General features: G+C 54.4%; 1 protein-coding gene across 2 annotated transcripts in view; it reads right to left on the bottom strand.

Moving 5' to 3' along the window:
• The window catches only part of TESC (tescalcin), a 48,180-nt gene that overhangs the window by 7,163 nt on the left and 17,358 nt on the right, over positions 1-23,659 (bottom strand). For both annotated transcript variants that reach the window (XM_032309358.1, XM_032309359.1), the window contains exons 2-4: positions 17,768-17,837; positions 5,442-5,522; positions 680-819 (exon numbers count right to left, since the gene is read on the bottom strand). In XM_032309358.1, the coding sequence (XP_032165249.1) occupies positions 680-819; positions 5,442-5,522; positions 17,768-17,837 (291 nt within the window). The remainder of the gene's footprint in view (positions 1-679; positions 820-5,441; positions 5,523-17,767; positions 17,838-23,659) is intronic.

The raw sequence follows: 23,659 nt of genomic DNA, 5'->3' as shown, positions 1-23,659 counted from the left end.
GGGCCCCCACGACCTCTGACCTGGCCTTCAGAGCAGGTAGGACACTGGGCCAACACCGGGCTTCCCTACTGGTCCAGAGCACCAGAGGCGGGGCACTTGGGGGCCCCCAGCCCTGGCGGTTCCCACCAGCTCTCACGTACGCATTCCAGAGCTAAATACGGCCGAGTCCCCATGTTTACTTGTTTCCGCTAACAGGGCTGAGATTCGGATGGCCTTCAGCAGGGGGTCAGGAGTCCTGGGAAAGTCCAGACGGGGGAGGGACACATGACACAGGCCACCCCAGGACCCCATGCTGCTGGCCAGCCTGATCACAACCAAGCAGGCTCCGGAACCCAGGGACTAGGCAGTGCCCTTAGCACCTGGGTGAGCTCCCTGAGCCTCAGAACCCGCGTGTGTTCACCATCAGCGTCCCGGCTGCTTGGCGGAAGGGCCCAGGTCTGTCTGAACCAAGGACCTTGCTCTTTTCATGGCCCCCGAGAGCCTCAGCCACCATGGCCCAACCTGGGGGAGAAACACCGCCTGGGGGCCTCTGTGGGTGTCATCAACTGAGACTGAGCACCGGAAGGATGCCGGTGGGCGTCCCCTGGCCCTCCCCTCCACACTGGCCTCCCACAACCCCCTGCCGGCTGCAGGGGTGCGGCAGGACCTGTGAAACACAGCCCGCCCCATGCGCACGCACATCTCAACTTCTCTTTGCGGCACAGCTGCACCTGCTCCTCGTCCATGGTGGTGTCGATGGGTCGGAAGTAGGACATGATGGTCAGGAAATCCTCGAAGTTGATCTCGTCGGCCAGGCCGCTGGACCCCTTGCGCAGGTTCCTACGGGAGCCGAGAAGGGAACAGGGGCAGCGTGTGAACCCCGGGTCCTATCCCTTCACCTGCGGGGCCTCAGAGAACCCGGCCCTTCTGGGCCCACGCGTCACCCACTATGGCCCTATTAGCCTTGGGTTCCATTTCCCAGCAACCTGCTTACAGGGGTGCCGGGGGTGGGGTGGAGGGGTGATCCCGGAGGTCTGGCCCAAGCCTGGTGCTGGCCTCCCAGAGCTCAGCACAGGGGCCTGGTGAAGGCTGGGGTGGGCACTCGCATGTGGGGAAACCAAGGCACCGAGCAATTCGGTAACTCCCGGAGCCACCTCTCCTGACCCTTCCCTTCAGATCCGAAGCTGGCAAACCGCTGTATGCGGGCCAGCCCTGCCTGCCACCTGTGTTTGTCCAGTCCATGCATGAAGAAGAGGCTTCAGATTTTTAAATGGTTGACAAAATTGGGGAAATCCCAAATAGACTCTCGTGGCAAAATTTCATAAAAATTACAGGAAATGCAAATGTCAAGGTGTCTAAATAAAGTTTTATTGGCACACAGCCACGGCCATCCAGTTACTCCGTGTCTGTGGCTGTTTTCAGGCCACCGCAGAGCCGAGCCGTGAGACAGACGCTGCCTGCGTGGCCCACGAAGCCTGAAATACTGACTCTGTGGCCTTTATAGAAGAAGCTGGCCGACTCCTGCTTGCTCTCGGCTGCTCGCAGCTCCAGTAGCAATGGGCTCGGCAGCGTTGAGTCATTGGTTTACAGCCAAGGCGCAAAGTTTACCGATAACTTCAGATCTTTTAATAAGTCAAGACAGGCTCAAGGTTGTCCCAGCAACGTGCATCTCAGAAGGTGCTGGGAGGGGCCCTTTTCATTCCTCATAAAGATGCCCAGTTTTTTTTTTTTTAAGATTTTATTTATTTATTTGACAGGCAGAGATCACACGTAGGCAGAGAGGCAGGCAGAGCGAGAGGGGAGGAAGCAGGCTCCCTGCCGAGCAGAGAGCCCAATGCGGGGCTTGATCCCAGGACCCTGAGATCATGACCTGAGCTGAAGGCAGAGGCTTTAACCCACTGAGCCACCCAGGCACCACACAAAGATGCCCAGTTTAGAGCAATCTTTCTCATCCTGAACTTTCTGACGATCCTGTAAGGAACGGAGCCCTTGGAGGTGGGGAACGGCTCACGCCGCCCTCCAAGGTGGCTCCTCTGTCCACAGTCCGGGTGCGCAAGAGTCTTAGGAAGCCAGGCTGACCCTGGTCTGTCTTGAGAGGAAAACCCTGTCTCTGGACCCCACTCCAAAGTTCTCCCCTCACCCCCTCGGAACTTCCAGGACAGGAAGCAAAGGATGTGGGGACGCCTGGGTGGCTCAGTTGGTTAAATATCCACTTTTGGCTCAAGTTCGGAGACTGAGCACGCCTTGGGCTCCCTGTTCGGAGGGGAGCCTGCTTCTCCCTCTGCCTGCTGCATTTTGCTCTCTTTCACACAAATAAAGAAATAAAATCTTGGAAAAAAAAAAAACAGTGGAGGATGGAGAAGAGTATACAGGCTCTTGGCCGCAGGCCCCCAGGGCCAGCCCTTCCTCAATTGTGCCCTCTTCACAGATTCCCACGCTCCTGCCCCCCTCACCCCCCTGCTACCCTCCCCAGGACCAGAGGGAGCTTTGCAAACATGCAAACTGGACCCTATTTCTCCCCTGCTTCAAGCCCTCCAGAGGCTTCAAATCTCAGTTGCTAAGTCCCAATCCCTCCCCCTGCTCCCCTGGGCCCCAGAAGGCGGGTGTTGGTCTCACCATCCACCCCAGCCCAGCCCCAGAGAACCCCTCCTGCCACACTCTGCAGGGGTCCCCCCAGGTTTGGTTCGACATCCACCTTCTGGACACTCAACATTCCCCCACCAACTAACGTCCCTACCCCTCTCTCCCTGCACCGCACCTGCCCCTCCCTCCAATGGCTGTCCTAACTTCCGACCCTCCAAGTAAGGGTGGTGTCTCTCCCCCTCTGACTGGCTGCCCTGAATCCAGTGGCTGCCTTCATGGGCCCTACCTTCCTGTCTCCTAGCCAGACAGAGGCCACAGCTCCAGCCCCACGCCCACACCCTGTGCCCTCGGCAGAGGCCACCACTCACAGGCGACAGCCCAGCAGATACCTGAAGGCCACCCCGCGAGCCAACAGCACAGCTCCTGCAGCCGCGCCCCATTCCCAGGGGTGACGGATGAAAGCCAAGCTCAACCCAAGGTCAGATTTGTTTTAATAAATAATTACATACAGTCAAAGGCACAGATTTTGCATTTGAACAGGTGCACCTGCACAACCCACGCCCCAGTCAGGACCCAGAACATTTTCCTCCACCCCAGGAGCGCCGTCTCTCCTGTCTGAACACACTCCCTGCTAGGGCGCGGGGGAGGGTCAGGGGACCCGCCTGCTAGGTCCTGGCCCAGGCCAGCCCCGCAGGCCCCAGGAGGCAGCTGGTACGAGCAGGCCTCCGCCCTCACCCCCCTCGCTCACCTCATGCTCCAGGAGCCACCAGGCCCCCAGCTCCGCCCCACAGAAGGCTGCGTCCCTGATACCCGGCCAGCGTCCCGAGGGGCCAGGTCTGCACAGAGTCTTTTGGAAACAAGCCTCACAGACACATGCTGGCAGGCGTGGGCCCACATCCTCACGCACACTCCCATCTCACGCGGGCACCCCTGGGCTCTGGTCGCTCTGTGAGACCTTCAAGTTCAGACCCCAACATCCGTGTCAACTCCATGTTGGGGGGGACCTCCCGCAGTGTGGCCCCATCACCACCTGTCAACCCCTCCCCACCCGCGGCGGTGCTGCCTTCCTGCCCACCCCAGGCCTCCTCCCCAGAGAACCAGGACCAAAAAAGGAGATTCCAACCTCCTCTTCACCAAGGACCATGTGCCATCCCTCTGGCAAAGGTGACAGTCATCTGTGTAGATTCCTCTGACACTGGTTGCTCACCTCCAGCCCCAGACCCAGCCTTCCCTCTGTCCCCTCTTCTTCCCCTGCAGGTGTCACAAAGCCACCCACTGCTCTCCACCTCCACTCAGCAGCCCTGCCTCCAGCCTGGGGACCACATGACACCTCCTCCTGGACCTCTGTCGCCCATAGCTCACCGGCAGCCAGAGTGTGTGATCCCCACCCTGCCTTAAACCTATCAGAGCCCCCCTGCTGCTGCTCCCAGGTTAAGGTCAAGACCCCTTTTACTGGTCAAGGGGCTGCACATGCTGCGGCTCTGCCCTCCCCACACCTCTCGTCTCGCATGGCCTCTCTGTGCTCCGGCCAGACCTCCTTTCTGCCACACACATTCATTCCACTTTCTTGTGCCACAGGACCTTTGCACATGCCTTTCAGTCCTTCCAGAACACCTTCTCTCTCAGCTTTGTCTCATTAACACTTGATCAGTCTCTCTGGCCTTGCCCTGTGGGAAACTGAGGCCACCTACCCCCTCTACCCATGACCAGAGGAGGCTCAGGGAGACTGAGCACCTTGCTTCAGGCCACATAGCCTTATCAGAACCAGAGCTCAGTGGCTCAGGCTCACAAACTTGAAACCGGCCTGGGAAGTCACCACCCATCTTCTGGCCACAACACGCCTGTTCCCTTCCTTCCTCTTTCTGCCAGTTCTCCCGGTTTCTTGGCCGTCTCTGTAGATATAAGAGGTCAGACGTGGGGCCCTGGCAGGCTGGGGAGGGCGTATGCCACCCAACTCTTGATAGAGCCTCAGACACAGTGAGTCTCCACGCAGTCACGCAAGTCAGCTCCAACGATGCTGGACATCTGAGGGTGTGAGCTCTGGTTGGAGCCTCAGCTCTGGGACACTGCACCACTGCTCTATGCCTCAGTTTCTCTGCACGTCAGGGCAACAAGCAGAATGACAGCCAACTCCTTAGCGCACATCGTCTCAGAGCTCCCTCAGCAACTCCTAGAGGCAGATGCTATTGTGACCTCCCATTTTACAGATACGGAAACTGAGGTAGTCTCCGAGACAGCTCCCAGTGATTCTGAACTCCTTGTAGCCAGCGCCCTCTCTTCCTGTGGGCTGACCCAGCGACTCACTTCTGATGAAGAGAGCACAGCGAAAACCATGGGATTTCCCTCACAAGATTAGGTTACCAAAAAAAATGGGGTCTTCCAGCTCAGGGGTTCAAGCTGCCCTCCTCTCTCTCACGTGGACATCGCTCTGCGGGAGGCCAGCAGCTGCCATGGGTGAGCAGACCTGGGGGACAGTCCCCGCTTGGAAACAGAGACTACCCCAGTCAAGCCTTCAGATGACAGAGGCCCCAGCTGCCCCTGAACCCAAGAACCCAGCTAGTCTGCTCCTGGATCTCTGATATGCAGGAACAGTGAGATAAGAAGTATTTGTTTGGAACTGCTAAGTATCAGGATAATTTGTTATGCGGCCGCAGCTAACTGCTGAATAGGCCTGAGGGACTGAGTGAGCTGCCCAGAGTCAACCAGCCTTGAACCCAGCGCCGGAGCTGTCTGAGCCCGCGCTGTGCCTCTAACTCCTACTCAGCCCTGCCCCCTCTTCTCTGTGTTGGCTTCCGGGGCTGTAAGAAGGTGCAAGGGTGAAACGCTCTCTCGAGGCTGAAGTCACCTGCCACCGGGCGGGTTCGGGGACAAAGACACACCTGTTGTCGAAGAAGGCACGGACGATTTTGGATCGGATTGGGTTGAGCTCCAGGTCAGGGACGTTGTTGAAGTTCTCCTTGCTGGGTCGCAGGAAGCAGGAGCACCGGGGAAAGAGAGAGGAGGAAAAAAGCCAAGGTCATGTGGTGCGTTAGCACTTACGGGCTCTATTTCTCAATCCCGAGCAGGTCCCTGAAGAACGGTCCAGAGACAGTCCTGGAACACACAGCATTGATGGGCCCCCTGCTCTCCCCTCTGACTTCTGGGAGCTGGGAGGATCTGAAAGCTCCAAGATGCTCTGTGTCCTGGACCTTCACCCCCCAGAAAATGCAGAGACACAAGATGTGCACCCCCTCCCGGGGGCTCAGAGACACCCCCGAGACCCATCATAGACCCCCAGTGAGAAGAGCCTGCTTCGGCCAGTCTGGAGTCGGGGCAGCAGACTGCCGGTCTGGGGCTGGAAGACAGGCTGGCAAGACCTCAGCGGGTAGAGGGGAGAGTCTGCCAGGACCCGACCCCTCCACACCATGCATCCGCCTCCGAACACATCCATGGACGGCAAGAAGCAGCGTTTGTAGCAGCCACACACGGCAAACCCACCAAGGGTCTGTCACCTGAGAAGTAGGTAAATCGCGGTCCATCGAGACAACGGAGTATTATTCAGCCATGAAAAGGAAGGACACGGGGTCCATGTGGCAACGCAGTGGGGCCTTGAACACATCACAGGGGCCGAGTGAAAGCAGCCAGGCACCAAGACTACACAGTGTGGGATCCCGTTCACACACAATGTCTCAAAGAGGTAAATCCACAGAAACGGAACAGACACCGGCGGCAGCCAGGGACCAGCGGGGTGGGAACGATGGGCAGGCACCGCTGAGTGTACACGCTCTCTAGGGGACGATCAAAAGATTCAGAAATCGTGGGGTTGGACGCACAGCTGTGAGGATACTAAAAGCCATGGAATTGTACATTTTAAGGGCAAGTTGTATGGTATGTGAAGCCTATTTCAGGAAAGCTGTTTAGGAAAAAATATGCCGGCTTGGGGCAGAAGAGGATGAATTTCAAACCCAACAGCACCGTCGCTGGGCAAAGGGGTCACTGGGTGGGGGAGAGGCTGCGGGTCCGCAGGAGAGGAAGCAGCGAAGGTCCTTACCTGCCTGACCTGCCCACAAAAAGCCATCCTTTGTTCTCAGAATCTGCCTCCCACTCCCCTTCTCTTCTATTCCATGGACTTCAAGGGGCAGCGGCCATGGGAGGGACCAAGGCCCAGGCTGGTGACCCCGGGGAGCTAGGAGGCATGCCCAGGCAGGGGAGGTAAGAGATCAGCTCCTTAAGCTGAGAGGGTCCGGGGCCGGGGTCGACAGCAGGGCTGGGGCTCAAAACTCGAACTCACGCCTGGCGGCAACAAGGAGAGGTCACGTACACGGAGACTCAAACACGGAGCTGGAAGCTTTAGAAGCACGTGGCTGACCTGTCCTGCCCCCACCTTACAGACGGGGAGGCTGAGGCCCAGAGGGGAAAGGGGAGCCTGGCTCGGGCGCCCAGATGCCTCCGTGACCCCACTGCCACCCCCACACTGCTTCCTGTCCAGCTTCCTGGCGGGGCTGGCTCAGGGGACGCCAGGCCAAACTTGGGAACCAGCATCCGTGGACGCCACGTTCTGGATTCCTCAGATCCCAAGGCTGAAGAAGGAGGTGCGCTCAGAACAGATGTCTGGGATAACGGGGTACTATTTGGTCACAAGAAGGATCGCGGTGTCGAGACAAACTGCCGTGCAGACCACCTCGAAGGCGCGGGACTGAGCAGAAAGCGCAGGACACAAATGGTCACATCCCAGAGGATCCTTTTATTTGCGATGACCAGAGTCGGTCCCCCCAGGACAGATCCAGAGGCAGAAGGCAGTCGGCTGGCTGCCAGGGGCAGGGGGCAAGCAGGGGTAGAGACTGGTCAGTACAGGCTTTCGTGGCGGGGAGGGGGGAGAGAGTGATGGAAATGTCCTCAAACTGGCTGCGTACTTCAAACAGGTAAACTGTAGAAGACGTGGGTTATAGGCATCTAAAAAATTTCCCCAAGAGAGGTTGAAAAACCAAAAGCAAAAAAACATTGCACTGTGACCCTCTTTATATAAAGAACACAAGGCACCAGCACTAACCTATGCAGCCCAAAAGCAGGAGAGGTCAACTGCCTTCGGGGGTGGGGGGGGGAGAGCAGGGAGGGACAGGAGGCTGCCCTGAGGCAGACAGTGCTCTGCCTTTGACCTGGGCGGGGTCAGGGGTCTGTGCAGGCTCTATGGTCCCCTCTCTGGGAGCTGACACCTTTCTCTGGGTGTGCTGCCCTCCCCACTAGCAAAGCCGGAGACCCCCATGGGAGACCAGAGACGCCCTGCACCGGGACAGGTCAGGTCAAAGGAGCTCCGTGGACAGCGAGAGAGAATTCTGGGCGAAGGGAAAAGAAGTGGCCAGCAGATTTGTGGCTGAGACCCCTCAACCCCCCTCTGGCTTTTATTGGTCAGGGGTCCGGGCCACCGCTAATCCGGCCTTGGCCTCGGTTTCCTATCTGTAAAGTGGGCACACAGATGCCACAGACAGAAGCTTTCACACACCACGTGCTGAGTGCCTTGCGCCACTGGGGGCGGCTCAGGTGCTCCAGGAGCCGTGGGCAGAGTGAGCCTCCGAGCGGAAGGCGTGGTGAGATGTGGGCTGGGCTGGGCTCCTCATCCATTCTGAGCATCTGGCTAATGCCGGCCTCGGGGCCCCTGCCGAGGTGTCCAGACCTCTCAGCTGCTCCCAGGACGTGCCCTTGGATTCTTGGAGAGCATCAAACCCCAGCTGCGCCTTACTGGGCTGTCAGAGGAGCGGTCCCCCAGAGCTGCCAGAAGCATCCTATTTGGGGACACGCCTGGGATGTGGAAATGGGTCTGGTTAATTCCCCAGAAGGAAATAGCCAGCAACGGGGAAGCTGCAGGTTCTAGGGGGCTGAGAAACACGGGCCCTGGGCAAGAAGGGACGTGCCAGCAGCCCTCTCCAGCCCCCACGAGATCCCACGAAGGGCCAGGAGCTCCCTGGGGCTGACGGTGGAGGAAGGAAGGTCCTCGCAGAGCCTACAGAAGAAAATTAACAAGAAGAGGCCTGACCTCCCACTGTCAGGGGCAGAGGTGAGGCAGACGCTAGGAATCCGGGTGGGGGCACAGCGTCCCGGGTCCGGACATCACAGCCTCCGGCAGGTCCCTGCAGGTGTCTCTGAAGCCCAGCTGTCCTTGCTCCTCAGTCCTCAGACACCCGCTAGACCCATGCTCAAACCTCAGCTTCCTCACATGGGCACCTGACAGACGTTCCATGCCTCAGTTTCCTCATCCGTGAATTCCAAGCACTGCCCACAGCAGAGGGGCGTGAAATCAAGCACCCCCGGGGCCAGTTCAGGATCTGCTCCTGACCAGGCGTGTGCCCTTGGGCAACGCTGTTTCCTCAGCTGTAGAATGGGGGTCCTGGGAATGTCTGGATAGTGTCACAGGGTTGATAAAATTAAGAAATCCGGTAAATACTCATAGGGAGCTTAGCACACTGCCTGACACACAGTGAGTTCGTCATTTTAAAATTAGGACAATCGGGGTGCCTCGGTGGCTCAGGTTAGGCTGCTGCTGCTTGGTATGGGCTAAGGTCAATATCTCGGGGAGCTGGGATCGAGCCCTGCATCAGGCTCTGCGCTCAGTGGGGAGTCTGCTCAAAGATTCTGTCTCCCTCTGCCCCTCCCCCTGCTCGCACGCATGTATGCACGTGTGCTCTCTCTCTCTCTGAAATAAATCTTTAAAATAAAATGAGGACAATAATAGCAGCTAACCTTCTGTGCACTCCAAGGTGACAGGTGACACTCTAAGAGCTTTACATTCTTCTCCTATAAGACAGATGCTTGTCCCCATGTTAAAGATGGAAACTGAGGCAGAGGTAAAGAACCTTCTTATTGCTAAGAAGGATACTGACGGACAGACAGTGCGCAGATGCTAGGGGAAGCAGATGCTAGCATGTTAGCATGTCTGGTCCTTGGGGACCCTCCCGGATATTTGCCAACTTCCCTTTTCAACAAGGCGACTGCAGGCCTGGAACCCAGAGCCTGAGAAAGGCTGACCATGGTTTAATGCCCCATAAATGCTGGTTTCGGTCCTATTCTCCTTCCTCCCCACCCGCCTCCAGCGCCCACTGGGCTGGTAGAACCGGCTCAGCGGCACGTGTCCAGGCCCAGGGTGCCGCCATGGGAAAGGACTCTGCTCCCCGTGAGCCCAGGGCTCTGGGGCCAGAGCTGACGCCGGGGGAGGGGCTCAGGGGTGATACTGCCGCAGTGGCCAGCAGGGAGAGGTTCCCCACGGAGGCCCCAGGGGCACACCACTTGCACATCTCCTCCTGGGGGTTGAGCCCCACCACCACCACCAGCATCCACAGGCTGTGCTAAGTGCTTTGCAAACACTGCCATGCTTAATCAGCCCCCCCACACCCATAATCTCCCTTTGACAGGCGAGAAACTGAGGTCCAGGGAGGTGAAGTGAGGAGGCCACGGTCCCACAGCCGGGAGGGGAGCTTAAATGGTGCTCTAACGGCCCCATATACTTCCTGACCCTGGCTACTTCCTCCAGGTTGCAGGTTTTTACTTGAAAGAGAGAAGGACTGAAATCTTGGTTGGGGATCTGCTTCCCTCCCCCCGCCGCAGCCTCTAGAGGCCCCATCTGAGAGCCACAAAGAAGGCAAGAAGCATCCAGCCCGCAAGGGAAGGAAAGACTAAGAAACCACCAACGAGGGGCCCTTCCTCAAGCTGTGGTGTGGGCTGGCTTCCGGCAGCTCCGAGCACCAGCTCAACCGCAAAGCTCTCTCTGCAGGCTCGGGGCCGTCCTCTGCCACCAGCAGGGAGTAGCCCGAGAGCTGAGGACACAGCAGGGCCCCCAGGGTTCCGTGGTCCATCCAAGAGGGGTCTTCACTCGCGGGCTGCCTGCCCGACTCTCCTGGACCCCCTGCCCCACCATTTAGCAGGTAATATTCCCCACATGAGGGCTGCAAGATGTTACTTACTGGCAAACTGGCCCCCAGGGGACTCACGCACAAGGGCCCAAGCCTCACACATCATGCAGGGGTCTCCCCAGCCAATGCTAGGCAAACTCAAAGTGTGGTCCCCGGACCGGCAGCATCAGCATCACTTGCAGTTTGTGAGAAACAGAGCCTTAGCTGGCCCGGAATCCAAACCGGCACTTGAACATGATCCCAGGGAACTTGTGTGACGGCTAAGGTTTAAGGAAAGTCCCTAAATGCACCAGGCATTTGTGTCTCCCATCCACGTGCCTTTGCACAAAAGCTCTGGCAGAAAGAGCCCTGGGCCCCTTGCCATTGGGCAAGTCCCTCTTCCGAAAGCCGGGGGTGGCATCACCCACGTCATTCCGCCCTGCCACATGCTTTCTCAGCTTCTCCTGTACCCGCTCCAGGCCTGAACCCAGCTGCCCTCCAGACACCTGCCATGTCCTCATCACAGGGGAAGCAACAAGGATTCCGGCACCTTCCACAGGCCAGACGCTGCTGTAGGTGCTGGCTTCAGCGGTGAACAGGACAGACACGACCCCTCCTGGGATTCCAGCAGGGGAAAGAAGACAGAGGGAAAACAGAGGGGCTCGGGCAGCCGCGAACGCTCTGCAAGCAAACCAGGCAAGGACAGGATGGAGACCCGGGGAACTGGACGAGGTCTCAGGGGGGTGATCAAGAAAGGCCTCCTGGTGAAGGTGACACTTGAGCAGAGAGCAGAGGGTGGCGAGTGCTCCACCCCCAGCGAACACCCGGCCACGTGGGGGCGGGGGGCACATTTCTGGTGTCGTCCCGGGGAAGGGGTGTTATTGGCATCTGGTGGGCAGAGCGCCAAGGTGTGCGCTGCTCGCCGCAGTACACAGAACATCCCCCGCACACACTCCCACACACAGATTCTCCAGCCCCCAAAGCCACCAGAAACCCTGCAAGAAGCTTCCTCTCCCCACCAGTCCCAAGAGACGACGCACCCTTCGTCCTTCGTCTTTCCACAGCTCAGACGTGATGAACTCGCTCGCCGGTTACTCACCTCTCCGACCCCCCCTCCTCCTCTCTCCATGCGCCCCACACACGGGCCCCACCCCTCCCCCACAGCAGGAGCCCCCCAGGAGAGGCAGAGGGAGCGCACTGGTCCTTCACTCCAGCATCTGGGGCGCCAGAACCAGCCACGGAAGGCCCGGCCACCTGCTCCCACAAGCAAGGGCCGCCAAGTCAGGGTAAAACCTCCCCCGGGGAAAGGGTCTCTGTAAAAACCGTCCGTTTGAGAGCCTGCGACTTCGTCAAGTCCCTTTAGAAAGCTCCGTCCTGCTTTGGGGACATCTCAGCACCCTTCCCACCCAAGGGACTCTCCTGCCTGGCTCTCCCTGTCACCTGTGTGGACGGGAGGGACCGCTTGGGAGAGGGACCGCCCACTGTCGCCTGGGGAGTTCTATGGATTTTCTTTGTCAAATGAACGTGCACCAGGCGGGCTGAGGCTTCCAAGGGAGGACTCATCCTCATCAATTCTCGGAGTTCATTACACACGGAGAGCAAAACAGCAGAGCCTCAACTCATCACCGTCGGGAGTTACTTAAAAAAAAAAAAAAAAAAAAAAAAAAAAAAAAAGACATTTTTAGCTATGTGACGGGTTAAAAGCAAAGTAAATGGGTTACAATTACAATTAAAAGGCCTTCCTTAGAGAAAAGCGATATGATCACTGTGGGCTCTGGGTTTTCTTCGAAGCGGGGAAGACCCTCCCTAGGTAAACCCACCCAAAAATAAATCCTAGATAGTGAAGAAAATAGCTATCTGGGGGCTCCAGTTCTGCTTTGACCTTGTCCTCTTCAGCCTCAGTTTATTAATCTGGAAGACGGGATAATGGGGTGAACATCACGGGGTTCCTGAGACCCGTGGGACTGGGCCAGTGGGCACGCAACCCTGTGCGTGCACGTATTAGCCCTAACGGCCACCGGGGCTCCCACGCGCGTGCTTGACTGGGAGACGACCTTGAACGTCATATCCTCTGCTCAGCTCGGAAGCCTGCTTCTCCCTCTCCTTCTCCCTTCTCCCCACCCTCCCCATGCTTGCTGGCTCTCTTTCTCTCTCTCTCTAATACTAAATGAGAAAGAACGCCGCTCGGCGATTTGGTGTCCATCAGCACGGGACCCTGCTCCCTTCCTGTCCACCCCGTACGTGCACGGCTCCGTTTACTCCAGGATTCACTCCGCGTTCAGCGGCTGATGAATCTAAAAATATTTCTGTAATGTGGCTCCATCTAATCAGACCTCCTCCTGGCCTGCATCACCCGAAGGATTCCACAGCATCTATTTCTGGGGGGTGGTGAGCCGGCCACCGTGTGCCGGGGCCTCACCCATTTGCTGTTTAAGGCACTTGCCCGGTGACTGGCCCCAACTAAAGACACACACGGGGCCAAGTGGCAATTACTGAATTTCTCTCGTGATGGGCAATCTCCTCCTATCTGTTCGCAGGGTCACTTAGGGGCAGTGCTTCCCTGCCGGAAGGAAAGCTCTTGGGGGACAGAGGTCTGCACAACATCAGTACCTGATACGTTTGTCTAATGACCGTTTTCTATTCAAGCATTTCTCCAAGAGGACTCAGAGCTCACTGTTTGGTGGTCACAGAGGACTTGGGTTTGGGGGGTCCTGAAACATACACAATTTAGGAGGAGCCCTTAAAGAAAAAGAATGCAGCTTTATTGGTTTTCTTTTTTTAATCAGGTGCTGGGCACACACACAGCGGGGTTCTGAGATAGCAGCTCCCGTGCCTCGGACTGAAGCCATGCCTGGACACCCTCAGATCATTTTCAGAAGGACGAGGGACCAACCAGACATGGGCAGGACATGGTGGGTTAAAATTAAATCCCTTCTGGCATTTCTTCCCGTGGGATTTTTTGTTTTTTAAGCTATAGACAATTTATCAAAGTCACCAATTCAGAAACTCAATTCTTCGTTACTTTTTTAATGCAACTGATAAAACTTACTAGGAGTCTATGTTTAAAGCCTGCAGATTTAAATGGTCACTTTGAAGGGGCTTTTTGCACTCGAGGTGTCCACCCCTCCCCCCACCCCAATTACTGCCCCACAGGATCCTAAAAGGCTCTCGGGGCACCTCATTCTCCGAGAAGGCAGGGCAAAGAGTGCTACCTCGCACAGCCCTCGCAGGCTGTGGTGCCGGGGCCTCACCCAGGGGACCCCAGGCGATGCCTTTCGTGAGGCTCAATGCTAATGAGGCCAAGTTCCCTTCCCTGCTCGGAAACCCCAGCATAGCCCACAGCTCGTTGGATGTGCCCAGGATCAGAGAGGTTGAATGCTCAGCCCAGGGTCACTGGAGAAACCCTTGGCAGTGTGGAGAAGGTACAGGGGACCAGATCCAGCCCAGGGCTGCTCACCCCTTCTGCCCTAGGAGGATGGGCAGGAATACCTAGGAGACCTGAAAACCTGCCCTATCACCCTCCCCAAGTCCTAAAAGACAGACTAGGAACAAAGTGGCTCTGGGAGGGGGTCCTTCAGGCAGGCCTGTTTGCCTAAAACACTGTGGTCTATCACCTCTTTCCCCCTGGGCTGGGTGGTCACTGTGTGCAGCTGCCACCAGCCTCCCAGCAGAGGTTATGACACACTGGAGCTAGGGCTTCGGTGATGGGAGATTACACACGCCCACCCCGGCATGATGGGTGTGGAGGGTCCTCAGAGGGCAGAGCAGGGAGACTGAGGGCCCCAGGAGGCCACTCCCAAGTTACGGTAATGCCCGAAGCTTCCTTACAGAGGGCTGTCAGCCCTGGGCTCAGATCCCAGCTCCTCTGTGTAGAAGCTGTGTGCCTTGGGAACAGACACAGCACCTGAGCCTGACTTCCCCATCTGTAAAATGGGAAGAACAGGCATTCCTACCACGACTTCCGGTCAGGTTTCAGAAGACTAAAGTAACGTGCTCCAGCTACACAGCACACAAAACACAGTCAATTAAGAAGCATTTACATCCACGAACATGCCTACGAATGAGGCCCTGGATAAAGTCTTCCCCGGGGATTCGCACCCCCTGTGGAGGGACACAGCGTTAACAAGTCTCACGGATTCCACACTTCATGGCTCATACAGAACATTGGCAAGAAACTCTCGTTTCTTCCTCATTACTTTGCTCTCCCCCATTCATTCAACCAAGCGGTAGTGGTCCTCCCACCAGCCCAGGACACAGCACCAGGGCCAGGGGCAAAGACCCAGTTCCTGCCCCTCATGGGGCCCGCTGTCCGTTATGGCCACAGTTACGGTTCTGTACTGTCAAGGGGGGGATGGGGCACCCCAGGAGGAGGCGGTGGGAGTGCAGGGGGGGAGGAGGGTTATCTTGGAGGAAACGAGGTCCACAAGGAGACCTCCACAAAGCCAAAACCAGCATCCGGAGACCTTGGTGGACCCCAGCTAAGGAAGACAGACATGACCTCAGGGCACCGGGGAGCCCCGAGGCTGGGAGCAGGGTCTGCTCCCCGGGGCCAGGCAGACACACTCAGGGCTTGCATGAGGCCAGGTGGGAAAAGCATGACGCGTAGGATGGTCCTGGGGGTGGGTGCGGAGGATGGGTGGGCAGAGCCCACGGCGCGTGTGCTCACAAGAGCCGCAACACGGGCCCCCCAGGGTCTGCAGGGGTGTAGCCTCCTCCCACCCAACCCAGAGGGGCTCCTGGGCACCCTCCTGGGTGCTGGGGGTTGCTGACCGGTTGGTGACCACGCGTGCTTGTTGGAAATGCAGAATCTGGGCTTCTGCTCCAGACCTGTGAGTCAAACCTGCGTGATTACCTGGTTCCCAGGGGATCACACACACACACATCCACACACACACACATCCACACTCGCCATCCCGCGGGGAGGCAGAAACCACGGTGTGTGGCCACAGGGAAGACGGAAGGGGCCCGGGGAGCCTGACAGGTTGCTGATGGGGCAGGGGCATCATCGAGGTTGACTTCCAGAAGAAACCCCGCTGCTGCTATGACCGAAAGGCCAGCCTGGATTGAGGCGGAGGGATGCGGGGCGGAGGAGAGAGGCTACAGGCCTGAGGCGAGAGGAGGCGGGGAGTACCGCACAGACGGACACCTGAGCCCCGGGGGCGGGAGGCCGTGGCCTCCTCTGCTGGACGCTTACTACAGCCCAGGCCGGGCGCTCAGGGAGCCTGTGGCACAGGTGCTGGGTAGAAATGCAGAGTCTCGGGCCCTGCACACTAGCCAAAGCCAAGCCTGCATGAGGAAGGTTCCCGAGCGATCTGGGCACACACAGCCGCTGGGAAAGAGCGTGTGCACAGCGCATTCAGTTCGTGTTTCGGTGTGTCCTTGCAAAGCCCAGGAGGGGCCCCTGGGCCACACGGGGCTCGGATGCTAGAACCTCCAACTGGGAGGGGCTCCGTGGGCATCAGAGCCGCCTCCTCACACACCACCTGTGCCCCCCACCTCCGCTCCGGCCCCAGGAACAGACGTCTGCCTGTCGGCCCCTCAGCGTGGCTCTGTGAGGCCTCAGCAGCGGTGGGAGGACAGCCCGGCCGCCCAGACAAACGGGCTCAGACAAGCGGGCTCAGAGTGGAATCTTCCAGCAGGCATCTGCTCACGGCCCAGACCAAACCCTGACGGACTGTGCTCGCTTTACGGGTGATGAGACAGGCTCAGAGACACAAAGCAACTCACATCCACTCACACAGCCCCCGTCACAGAGGATGTCAGTGCAACTGGTTTCCCAAGTGTGGATTTTCCGCTTCCCCCAAGTCTAAAAATCCTATAAACACATGCAGAAGCGGAACTCAAAACCTCTCAACAGTCAAGACCCAGAGACCCCCTGAGCACAGAAGCTTGGTCCAGGGCTGGGGGCATCACTTGTTGGAAAATTATCTTGAGAAAGGAGGCCCCACGTTCACATGTCACCCACCGTAAGCTGCATTCACCAGCACAGGTACGAGCACCCGGCACAGAGCACGGGCCCAGAAACTTCTGATGGAAGGAGGGGCAGCAGTTCCCTTGCCACTTCCCTTAGACTCCCCGGTGTTCCCACCCTGCACCTGCTCCTCAGCCCACCCTGCCCTGGGAAACCACCCCCCCTTCCCCCGCCCCAGGCTGAGGACCAGGCTCCACTCCCTCACAGCTTGGAGGTAGGGGAGGACGGCCAATTTGCATCTCTAGCCCCGGCCGCGGTGATTGGCTCGGACTCAGACATGTAACACTCTCAGCCAATGAGAAGGGAGGTGGCTTTCTGCTGGGCTCGCTCTCTCTTCTCTACTGGGCTTAGCAGGTGTCCTGGACGGAATTAAAGATGCCACCTCTAACTGGTTACCATTCTGCCTTGGATATAATCACATTGAGACAGGAGGCCACAGGAACCATGAGACTCTAAGCTCTGGGAATGGAGGCTTTGAAAATACAAAGTATGGGATTAACAACATGCTTTTGTTCAGACAGACAAGGGAAAGTGGATATTTCATCTGTCAGTTTCCATAAAACTAAGGTGAAGATTAAGTCTGTTCACTAAGAGAAAGTGTCCCCTGAATTATTCAAATGTTTGTTTTGAACTTCAAAGACTATAACCTTCAGACCTTGAATATTTATTTTAGGAAACTACATCTGTTAGATGTTGTGGTAGCATGCTGTTTACTTTGCATTGGAAACTCTGCTTGCTACAGTCTGACTCCAAGCTTCCTGGCCAACTCTGTGATGACCCAACGTGCTAAGTGGGACGTCTCACTAACCTAGTTCCATATAACTCAACCAGCATCTAAGACTGAACACACTCTTCTAGGAGAAGGAGTATAGATTAAGGCATTCCCCTTAAACCTACATAGCTTCTACAAGATTAGCATTAAAAACACAATGTAGGATGGCCAGTTTCCTTGATAGAAACCAGAGGCTGCTCTGACCATCTTGCCTGAGGCTGGAATGGACCTCTGAGAAGAAGCAGAGTCAGGAGACATTCACCAGACCTTCAACATCGACCTGGGATTCTAAGCACAGAAGCCAGGAGCATGTCCCGTTTGGGGAAGTCAGGGTAAGGCAGGCATGGCGGACTGGCCATTGTCTTCACTCTGGTTAGACATTCCTGATGCCAAGAGAAACAGGTGTGGCTCTAGACTGGCTCTAGAACATCTCATCTAGAAGGGACCAAAACAATCACAACAACTTCGGGTTTGCTGCAGGAAATGGGGTAACCCAGGAGCTCTTCTAGAGTCACTGCACACTCAGAGAAAGAAAGAGCTGGAAAGAGAAATCGTCAAAGGCCGTGGACATGCCCAACGCCCGAACCCAACCGCAGACCTTACCGAATGGTGGGCTGGTCTCCGCTGAGCTGCTTAAACCGCCGGTGCAGCTGCTCGATCTGGTCTGAGGAGACTGAGAAGCAGGGGGGGGGGAAGGAGAGGGGGAGGAGAGGGGGAGAGAAAGACAGGAAGACATCAGTGACCCCCGAACTTGGAAGCTACCAGCATGAGGCTGGTGACACTCTCCCACCTTCCCGTTCCATCGTTCCCCTGCCCTCCCCAGCCGGCCAATACCGAGCAGCACCAGAAGAACCACCCTACAAAGGGTTTCCCAGTCTTCCTGGCAAGGCACCTCTGGGGTTCTTTGTTCTGATCCCCTTGGCGATACAACTTGGGCTACTAACAGCAGCCCCCAGGACAGTACCAATGGGAAGCAGGTCATTCGCCCCTTCCCCAGCCTGCTAAAGGGATCCCAGCCATGCTTCTGACTTCCTCCCCTCCCACTTCTGAAGACCGGCATCTTCCTAGATGAGCAACGGGCTTCAGAGGGTCAGTCTCATAAGGCGAGACAGAGGAGTATGGAAGGGAAAAGTGGCTCAGGCTGGTGCTGGGTGATTTGGGAGACGCACAGGGAGACACAGAAGGAGTATCTGGTGCAGCGAGGGAACTAAAAGGAAAAGAAATAGGATCTGGATAATTACGCTGTACATGATGTATGATCTCAATCATTCTAGAAAACCTACATACCGGAATTTTTCTTAAGAACCCTTTCAAGGCCAGTGGGCCATGTTTCTTCCACAGAGGAGACGGGCCCTAGTGCATTCCAAGACTCATAATGGTTCTGTCCACACAGGGCTTATCTTATGAGATGCACAGTATGAAACACTGACCTGCATCTTTTCCCTGAAGCCCCGGCACAACCCTGTAGGGGAGGAGATACCTTTCTCTCTGTCTCCTAATCTGAGGCCTGCAGCTCAGAGTACTTTCAACTGCACAACTGGGCATCAGTGGAGCTGGGATCCATCTCCCAAGCCTGCCCTCACCCGCTACTCAGTATCTCCTGTCTGCCCATATATTTCAGCATGCAAGGCCTTACATCTGATTCCTGGGGACTACATACAGTTCAGGCAGAACCTTCCCAACGGGGGCTGGGCTGATGAACAGCCAGCCCCCTCTTCCTTCTTTCCAATGCTTTCCCTGCCTTAAACACCTTTTGTCCTCTTATTACAGAGGCAGCTAATTTTTGGGACCAGCTGGTCATCTCATTTCTTGTTGGGATTTTTTTAAAGAATTTTTAAATTTTATTTTCTTTTTAAATATTTTATTTATTTATTTGACAGACAAAGATCACAAGTAGGCAGAGAGGCAGGCAGAGAGAGAGGAGGAAGCAGGCTCCCCGCTGAGCAGAGAGCCCAATGCAGGCCTTGATTCCAGGACCCTGGATCATGACCTGAGCCAAAGGCAGAGGCTTTAACCCACTGAGCCACCCAGGCGCCCCATGAGTTTTTTTAAAAATATTTTATTATTTATTTTCCAGAGAGAGAGCGCACAAAAGTGCACAACCAAGGGGAGTGGTAGGCAGAGGGAGAAGCAGGCTCCCTGCTCAGCAAGGAGCCCAATGTGGGACTCTATCCCAGGATCGTGGAATCATGACCTGAGCTGAGGGCATACATTTAAAAACTGAGCCACCCAGGCGTCCCTTTTAAAGAATTTTTTAAATCATCTCTACACCTAGTATGGGGCTCAAACTTACAACCCCAAGGTCAAGAGTCTCATGCTCTACTGACTGAGCCAGCCAACCACTGTGCCTTTTTTTTTTTTTTTTTTTTTTTTTTTGTCTCAGGCTCAGGTTGTGTCGCTTCAAGAATCTGCAGCTCAGAATTCTCCAGCCTCCCTAGAAGCTATTGTTGCTGAGAAAATACTCCTTATGACTGCCAGCTGGTACTGAGGCTTTGCTAAGTGCTGGATGTCCATCTCCACACTGTAGCTCATCTCTTCCCCATGACCCCCTGGGATAAGACTGTATCCCCATTACAGATGTAGAAACCGCCCCTTGGAGAGGCTGATAACTACCAAGGGCAATTACCAGCTTTCTGGAGGAGGATATGGCCATTTACAGCACATACGTCTCAGCAAGGTTGTGTGTATACTCGACCACCTTGCAATTCCGCTCCTGCGTACGTACCCAAAAGAAACGCACACTTGTGCTCATCAGAAAATGTACAGACGGAGGTTCATGGCAATACTATTTCAACAGCCCTAACCTGGAAGCTATCAAAACACCCAGCAATGGCAGAACACAAAACGTTACGGTGTAGTCACACAATACAACAGAATACCGCAGTGAACCAAGAGAATGTGTTGTAACTTGGGTAAGTTTCAAAAACACAAAAATGAACGTCTGGATGGTTTGGTGGAGCTTGAGACTCTTGATCTCAGGGTTGGGAGTTCAAGCCCTACATTGGGTACAGAGATTGTTTTGAAAAATTTTTTAAATCTTAGGGGCACCTGGGTGGCTCAGTTGGTTAAGGGATTGCCTTCAGCTTAGGTCATAATCCTGGAGTCCCAGGATCAAGTCCCACATCATGCTCTCTCCTCAGCAGGGAGTCTCCTTCTCCCTCTGACCCTCTCCCCTCATGCTCTCTATCTCTCATTCTCTCTCAAATAAATAAAATCTTAAAAAAAAATTTTTTAATCTTAAAAAAAAAACCACCTTAAAAACAAGCAAAAGAAGTCAGACAGGAAAGAGCATGTACTCTAGGATTCCAACCAAATAAAGTTCAAAAACAGACAAAACTCATCTATGGTTTTAGAAGTCGGGATAGAAAAGCTACATCCAGGACGATTCCAACTATAGGACATCCTGGAAAAGGCAAAACTCTGAAGACACAAGAGAGATCAGTGGCTGTCAGAGATCACAGGGGTGACGGATGAATAGAGCAGAAGGTTTTCATAGCAGTGAAAGGATTCTGTAGGGTACCACTGTGAGGAATGCCTGACAGTACATATATCCAAACCCACAGAACCTACAACCCCAAGATGGAACCCTAATGTACACAGTGGACTTGGGGCAATGATAATGTGTCATGTAGGTTTATCAACTATATCCCACTCTGTTGGGCGGTTATTGATAATGGGGGAGACCAAACTTGGGTTGGGGTGGGGATACACGAAAACTATACTTTCCCCTGAATTTTGCTATGAACTTACTAAAACTTCTCTAATAATAATGATGATCATGACATCCTCTAAATATTTTTTTTAGAGGGGAGCAGGGGGAAGAGAAAATCTTAAGCAGGCCTCACACCCACGGCAAGCCTGATGTGGGGCTCAATCTCATGACCCTGAGACTGTGACCCAAGCTGAGACCAAAAGTCAGAACACTTAACCAAATGAGCCACCCAGGCACCCCTGTCTTAATTTTTTAAAAAGAGAAGTCAATATAAGAGTTACCCCTGAGCGGAGAGTAGCAATTTGAATGGGATAGGAGGGGGCCCTCTGGGTACTGGGAATATATTATTTCAAGTTCATGGGAACATTTGCTCTTGAGTGATACACTTTTCCATACATGATACCACAATAAAAGGTTTACATGCAAAATTCAGTAATTTAAAAAAAATCAGTAATTCTACTTGACAAAAATTTGTCCTAAAAACAAAAATCCAACAAGAACAAAACATGAATATATATATAAATGTACTCATTTTTATATTCTTTTTTTAAAAGATTTTATTTTTAAGTAATCTCCATGCCCAATGTGGGGCTCGACCTTAACAACCCAACCCTGAGATCAAGAGTCGCAAACTCTACGGACAAAGATAGCCAGGTGTCCCACCTTCATATTCTTAACAGCTTAAAAACTGGACTCAATCTAAGTGCTCACCAAAAGCAGACTGGTCAAATATTTTGTGGTATACTTAGCCAATTAAAAAAAAAAAAGCATGTTGCTTTTGAAAAGTGACAACTGCATATCTGACATGAAAATATATTCCTCATGTGATGTTCTTCAAAAACAGCTTTGCTGGGGCACCTGCCTGGCTCAGTTGGTACAGCATGAAACTTTTTTTTTTTTTTTAAGTTTATTTATTTGACACAGAGAGAGAGAGAGGGAGCAGGCAGGAGCAGCAGGCAGAGGGAGAAGGAGAAGCAAACTCCCTGCCGAGCAGGGAGCCCAATGCGGGGCTCGATCCCAGGACCTTGGGATCATGACCTGAGCCGAAGGCAGACGCTTCACCAACTGAGCCACGCAGGTGTCCACCGGTCAAGCATGAGACTCTTAATCTCAGAGTGGCGAGGTCAAGCCCCCCATTGGAGACTACTTAAAACAAAAACACAACAGCTTGCTACAAGAGCAGCATGACCTCATGCTGGGGGAGATATGTAGACACATAAAAACGTGCATAAGTAATAAAAGGAAATCTGGATTTATTTTCCCTGAAATAATAGTGATGGTTTCCCCCAGTAGTGGGATTAAAGGGTTCATTTTGCTTTGATTCATCTATATTTTCCAAATTTTCTCTAATATGCAATGCATCATTTATTAGTCACGTAAATGGATATTTTAGGCACACAATATGGTCCCATATGGGACAGCCCAGGGATCTCGATAACATCACTCTTGATGACTCATCGTTGGTGGTGTAGCTTGTCCTGCAAACACACGTTCTCACTTAATCCTTTCTACGACCTGAGAACAGACGCTCCCACTTTACAGAAGAACGCATGGAGGATCTGAGGGCCTGGGTAACTTGCTGATGCCCACTGAACTTGAAAGGCAGACCCAGGATTTGGGTTCAGTTTGTCTGGCAGAAAGTGTGTGGATTCAGGTTTGTTCATCTGCTTACTGATGCCTCACGCAACCTCCCTTTGTGTGATCAACGACCGCTCCCAGCACTCAATCACAGATTTAAAAAAAAAAAAAAAATTACACTGATCCGATGAAAAACAGCTCTCAGAAATTACAGCCAAAAATGCTCCTCAACAGCCTCTATGACAGATGAGTTACCTTCAAAATGATGCTAAGTGACAGAGGCCAGTCACAAAGGCCACCCCTCACATGATTCCATTTACAGGAGACACTCAGATAGGCAAATCCGAAGTAGACCAGGGCTTGCCTGAGGCTGGGGAAGAACAGAGAGTCAGGCTAATAGGTACTGAGCTTCTTCTGGGAGGGATAAAAGGGTTCCAAGTTAGATTGTGGTGATGAGTGCACAACCCTGTGGCTATACTAAAAACTACGGAGTACATGTTAAATGGCTGAAATGTACAGAATGTAAATGACATCTCAATAAAGCCATTAAAATAATGAACTATGGGGTGCCTGGGTGGCTCAGTGGGTTAAGCCTCTGCCTTCGGCTCAGGTCATGGTCCCAGGGTCCTGGGATCGAGCCCCGCATCGGGCTCTCTGCTGGGCAGAGAGCCTGCTTCCTCCTCTCTCTTTGCCTGCCTCTCTGCCTATTTGTGATCTCTCTCTCTCTCTCTGTCAAATAAATAAATGAAAAATCTTTTAAAAAAATTAATTATGTTCCTAAGCATAGAACCACAGCAGCTGACATTCATTGAGCATTCACGGAGTCCAGCCCTACTCCTGCTAAGCTCTGGCTCACATAACCCTCTCTATCAATCCTATTGGGTAAGGATGGCTTTTAGCCCCATTATAGAGATGGGAACATGGAGACTTGCCCAAGATCACACAGGTAAGAAGACATGTATAAACCAGAAATCGCCATAGGCCAGGTTCCTCTCATGAAGCCTCCAGCTACTTTCACGCAAAGTGTGAGCACACTCACACACATGCACACAACCCTTCCTGCAGTGCCTAATTGAAAACAGAGGGGTGAGGAAAACAACCTGTCTTCGGTACCCAGATTCCCGGAGCCAAGAGCTCGGGCTCAACTTAGATGACAGTGACAGTGGGAAGAACGTCTGGGGCCTCACGAAGTGACTTTCAAGGCA

Source organism: Mustela erminea, chromosome 13 (assembly GCF_009829155.1).
Source record: "Mustela erminea isolate mMusErm1 chromosome 13, mMusErm1.Pri, whole genome shotgun sequence".
Taxonomy (NCBI): Eukaryota; Metazoa; Chordata; class Mammalia; order Carnivora; family Mustelidae; genus Mustela; species Mustela erminea.
This window is presented reverse-complemented; position numbering and strand designations above follow the sequence as displayed.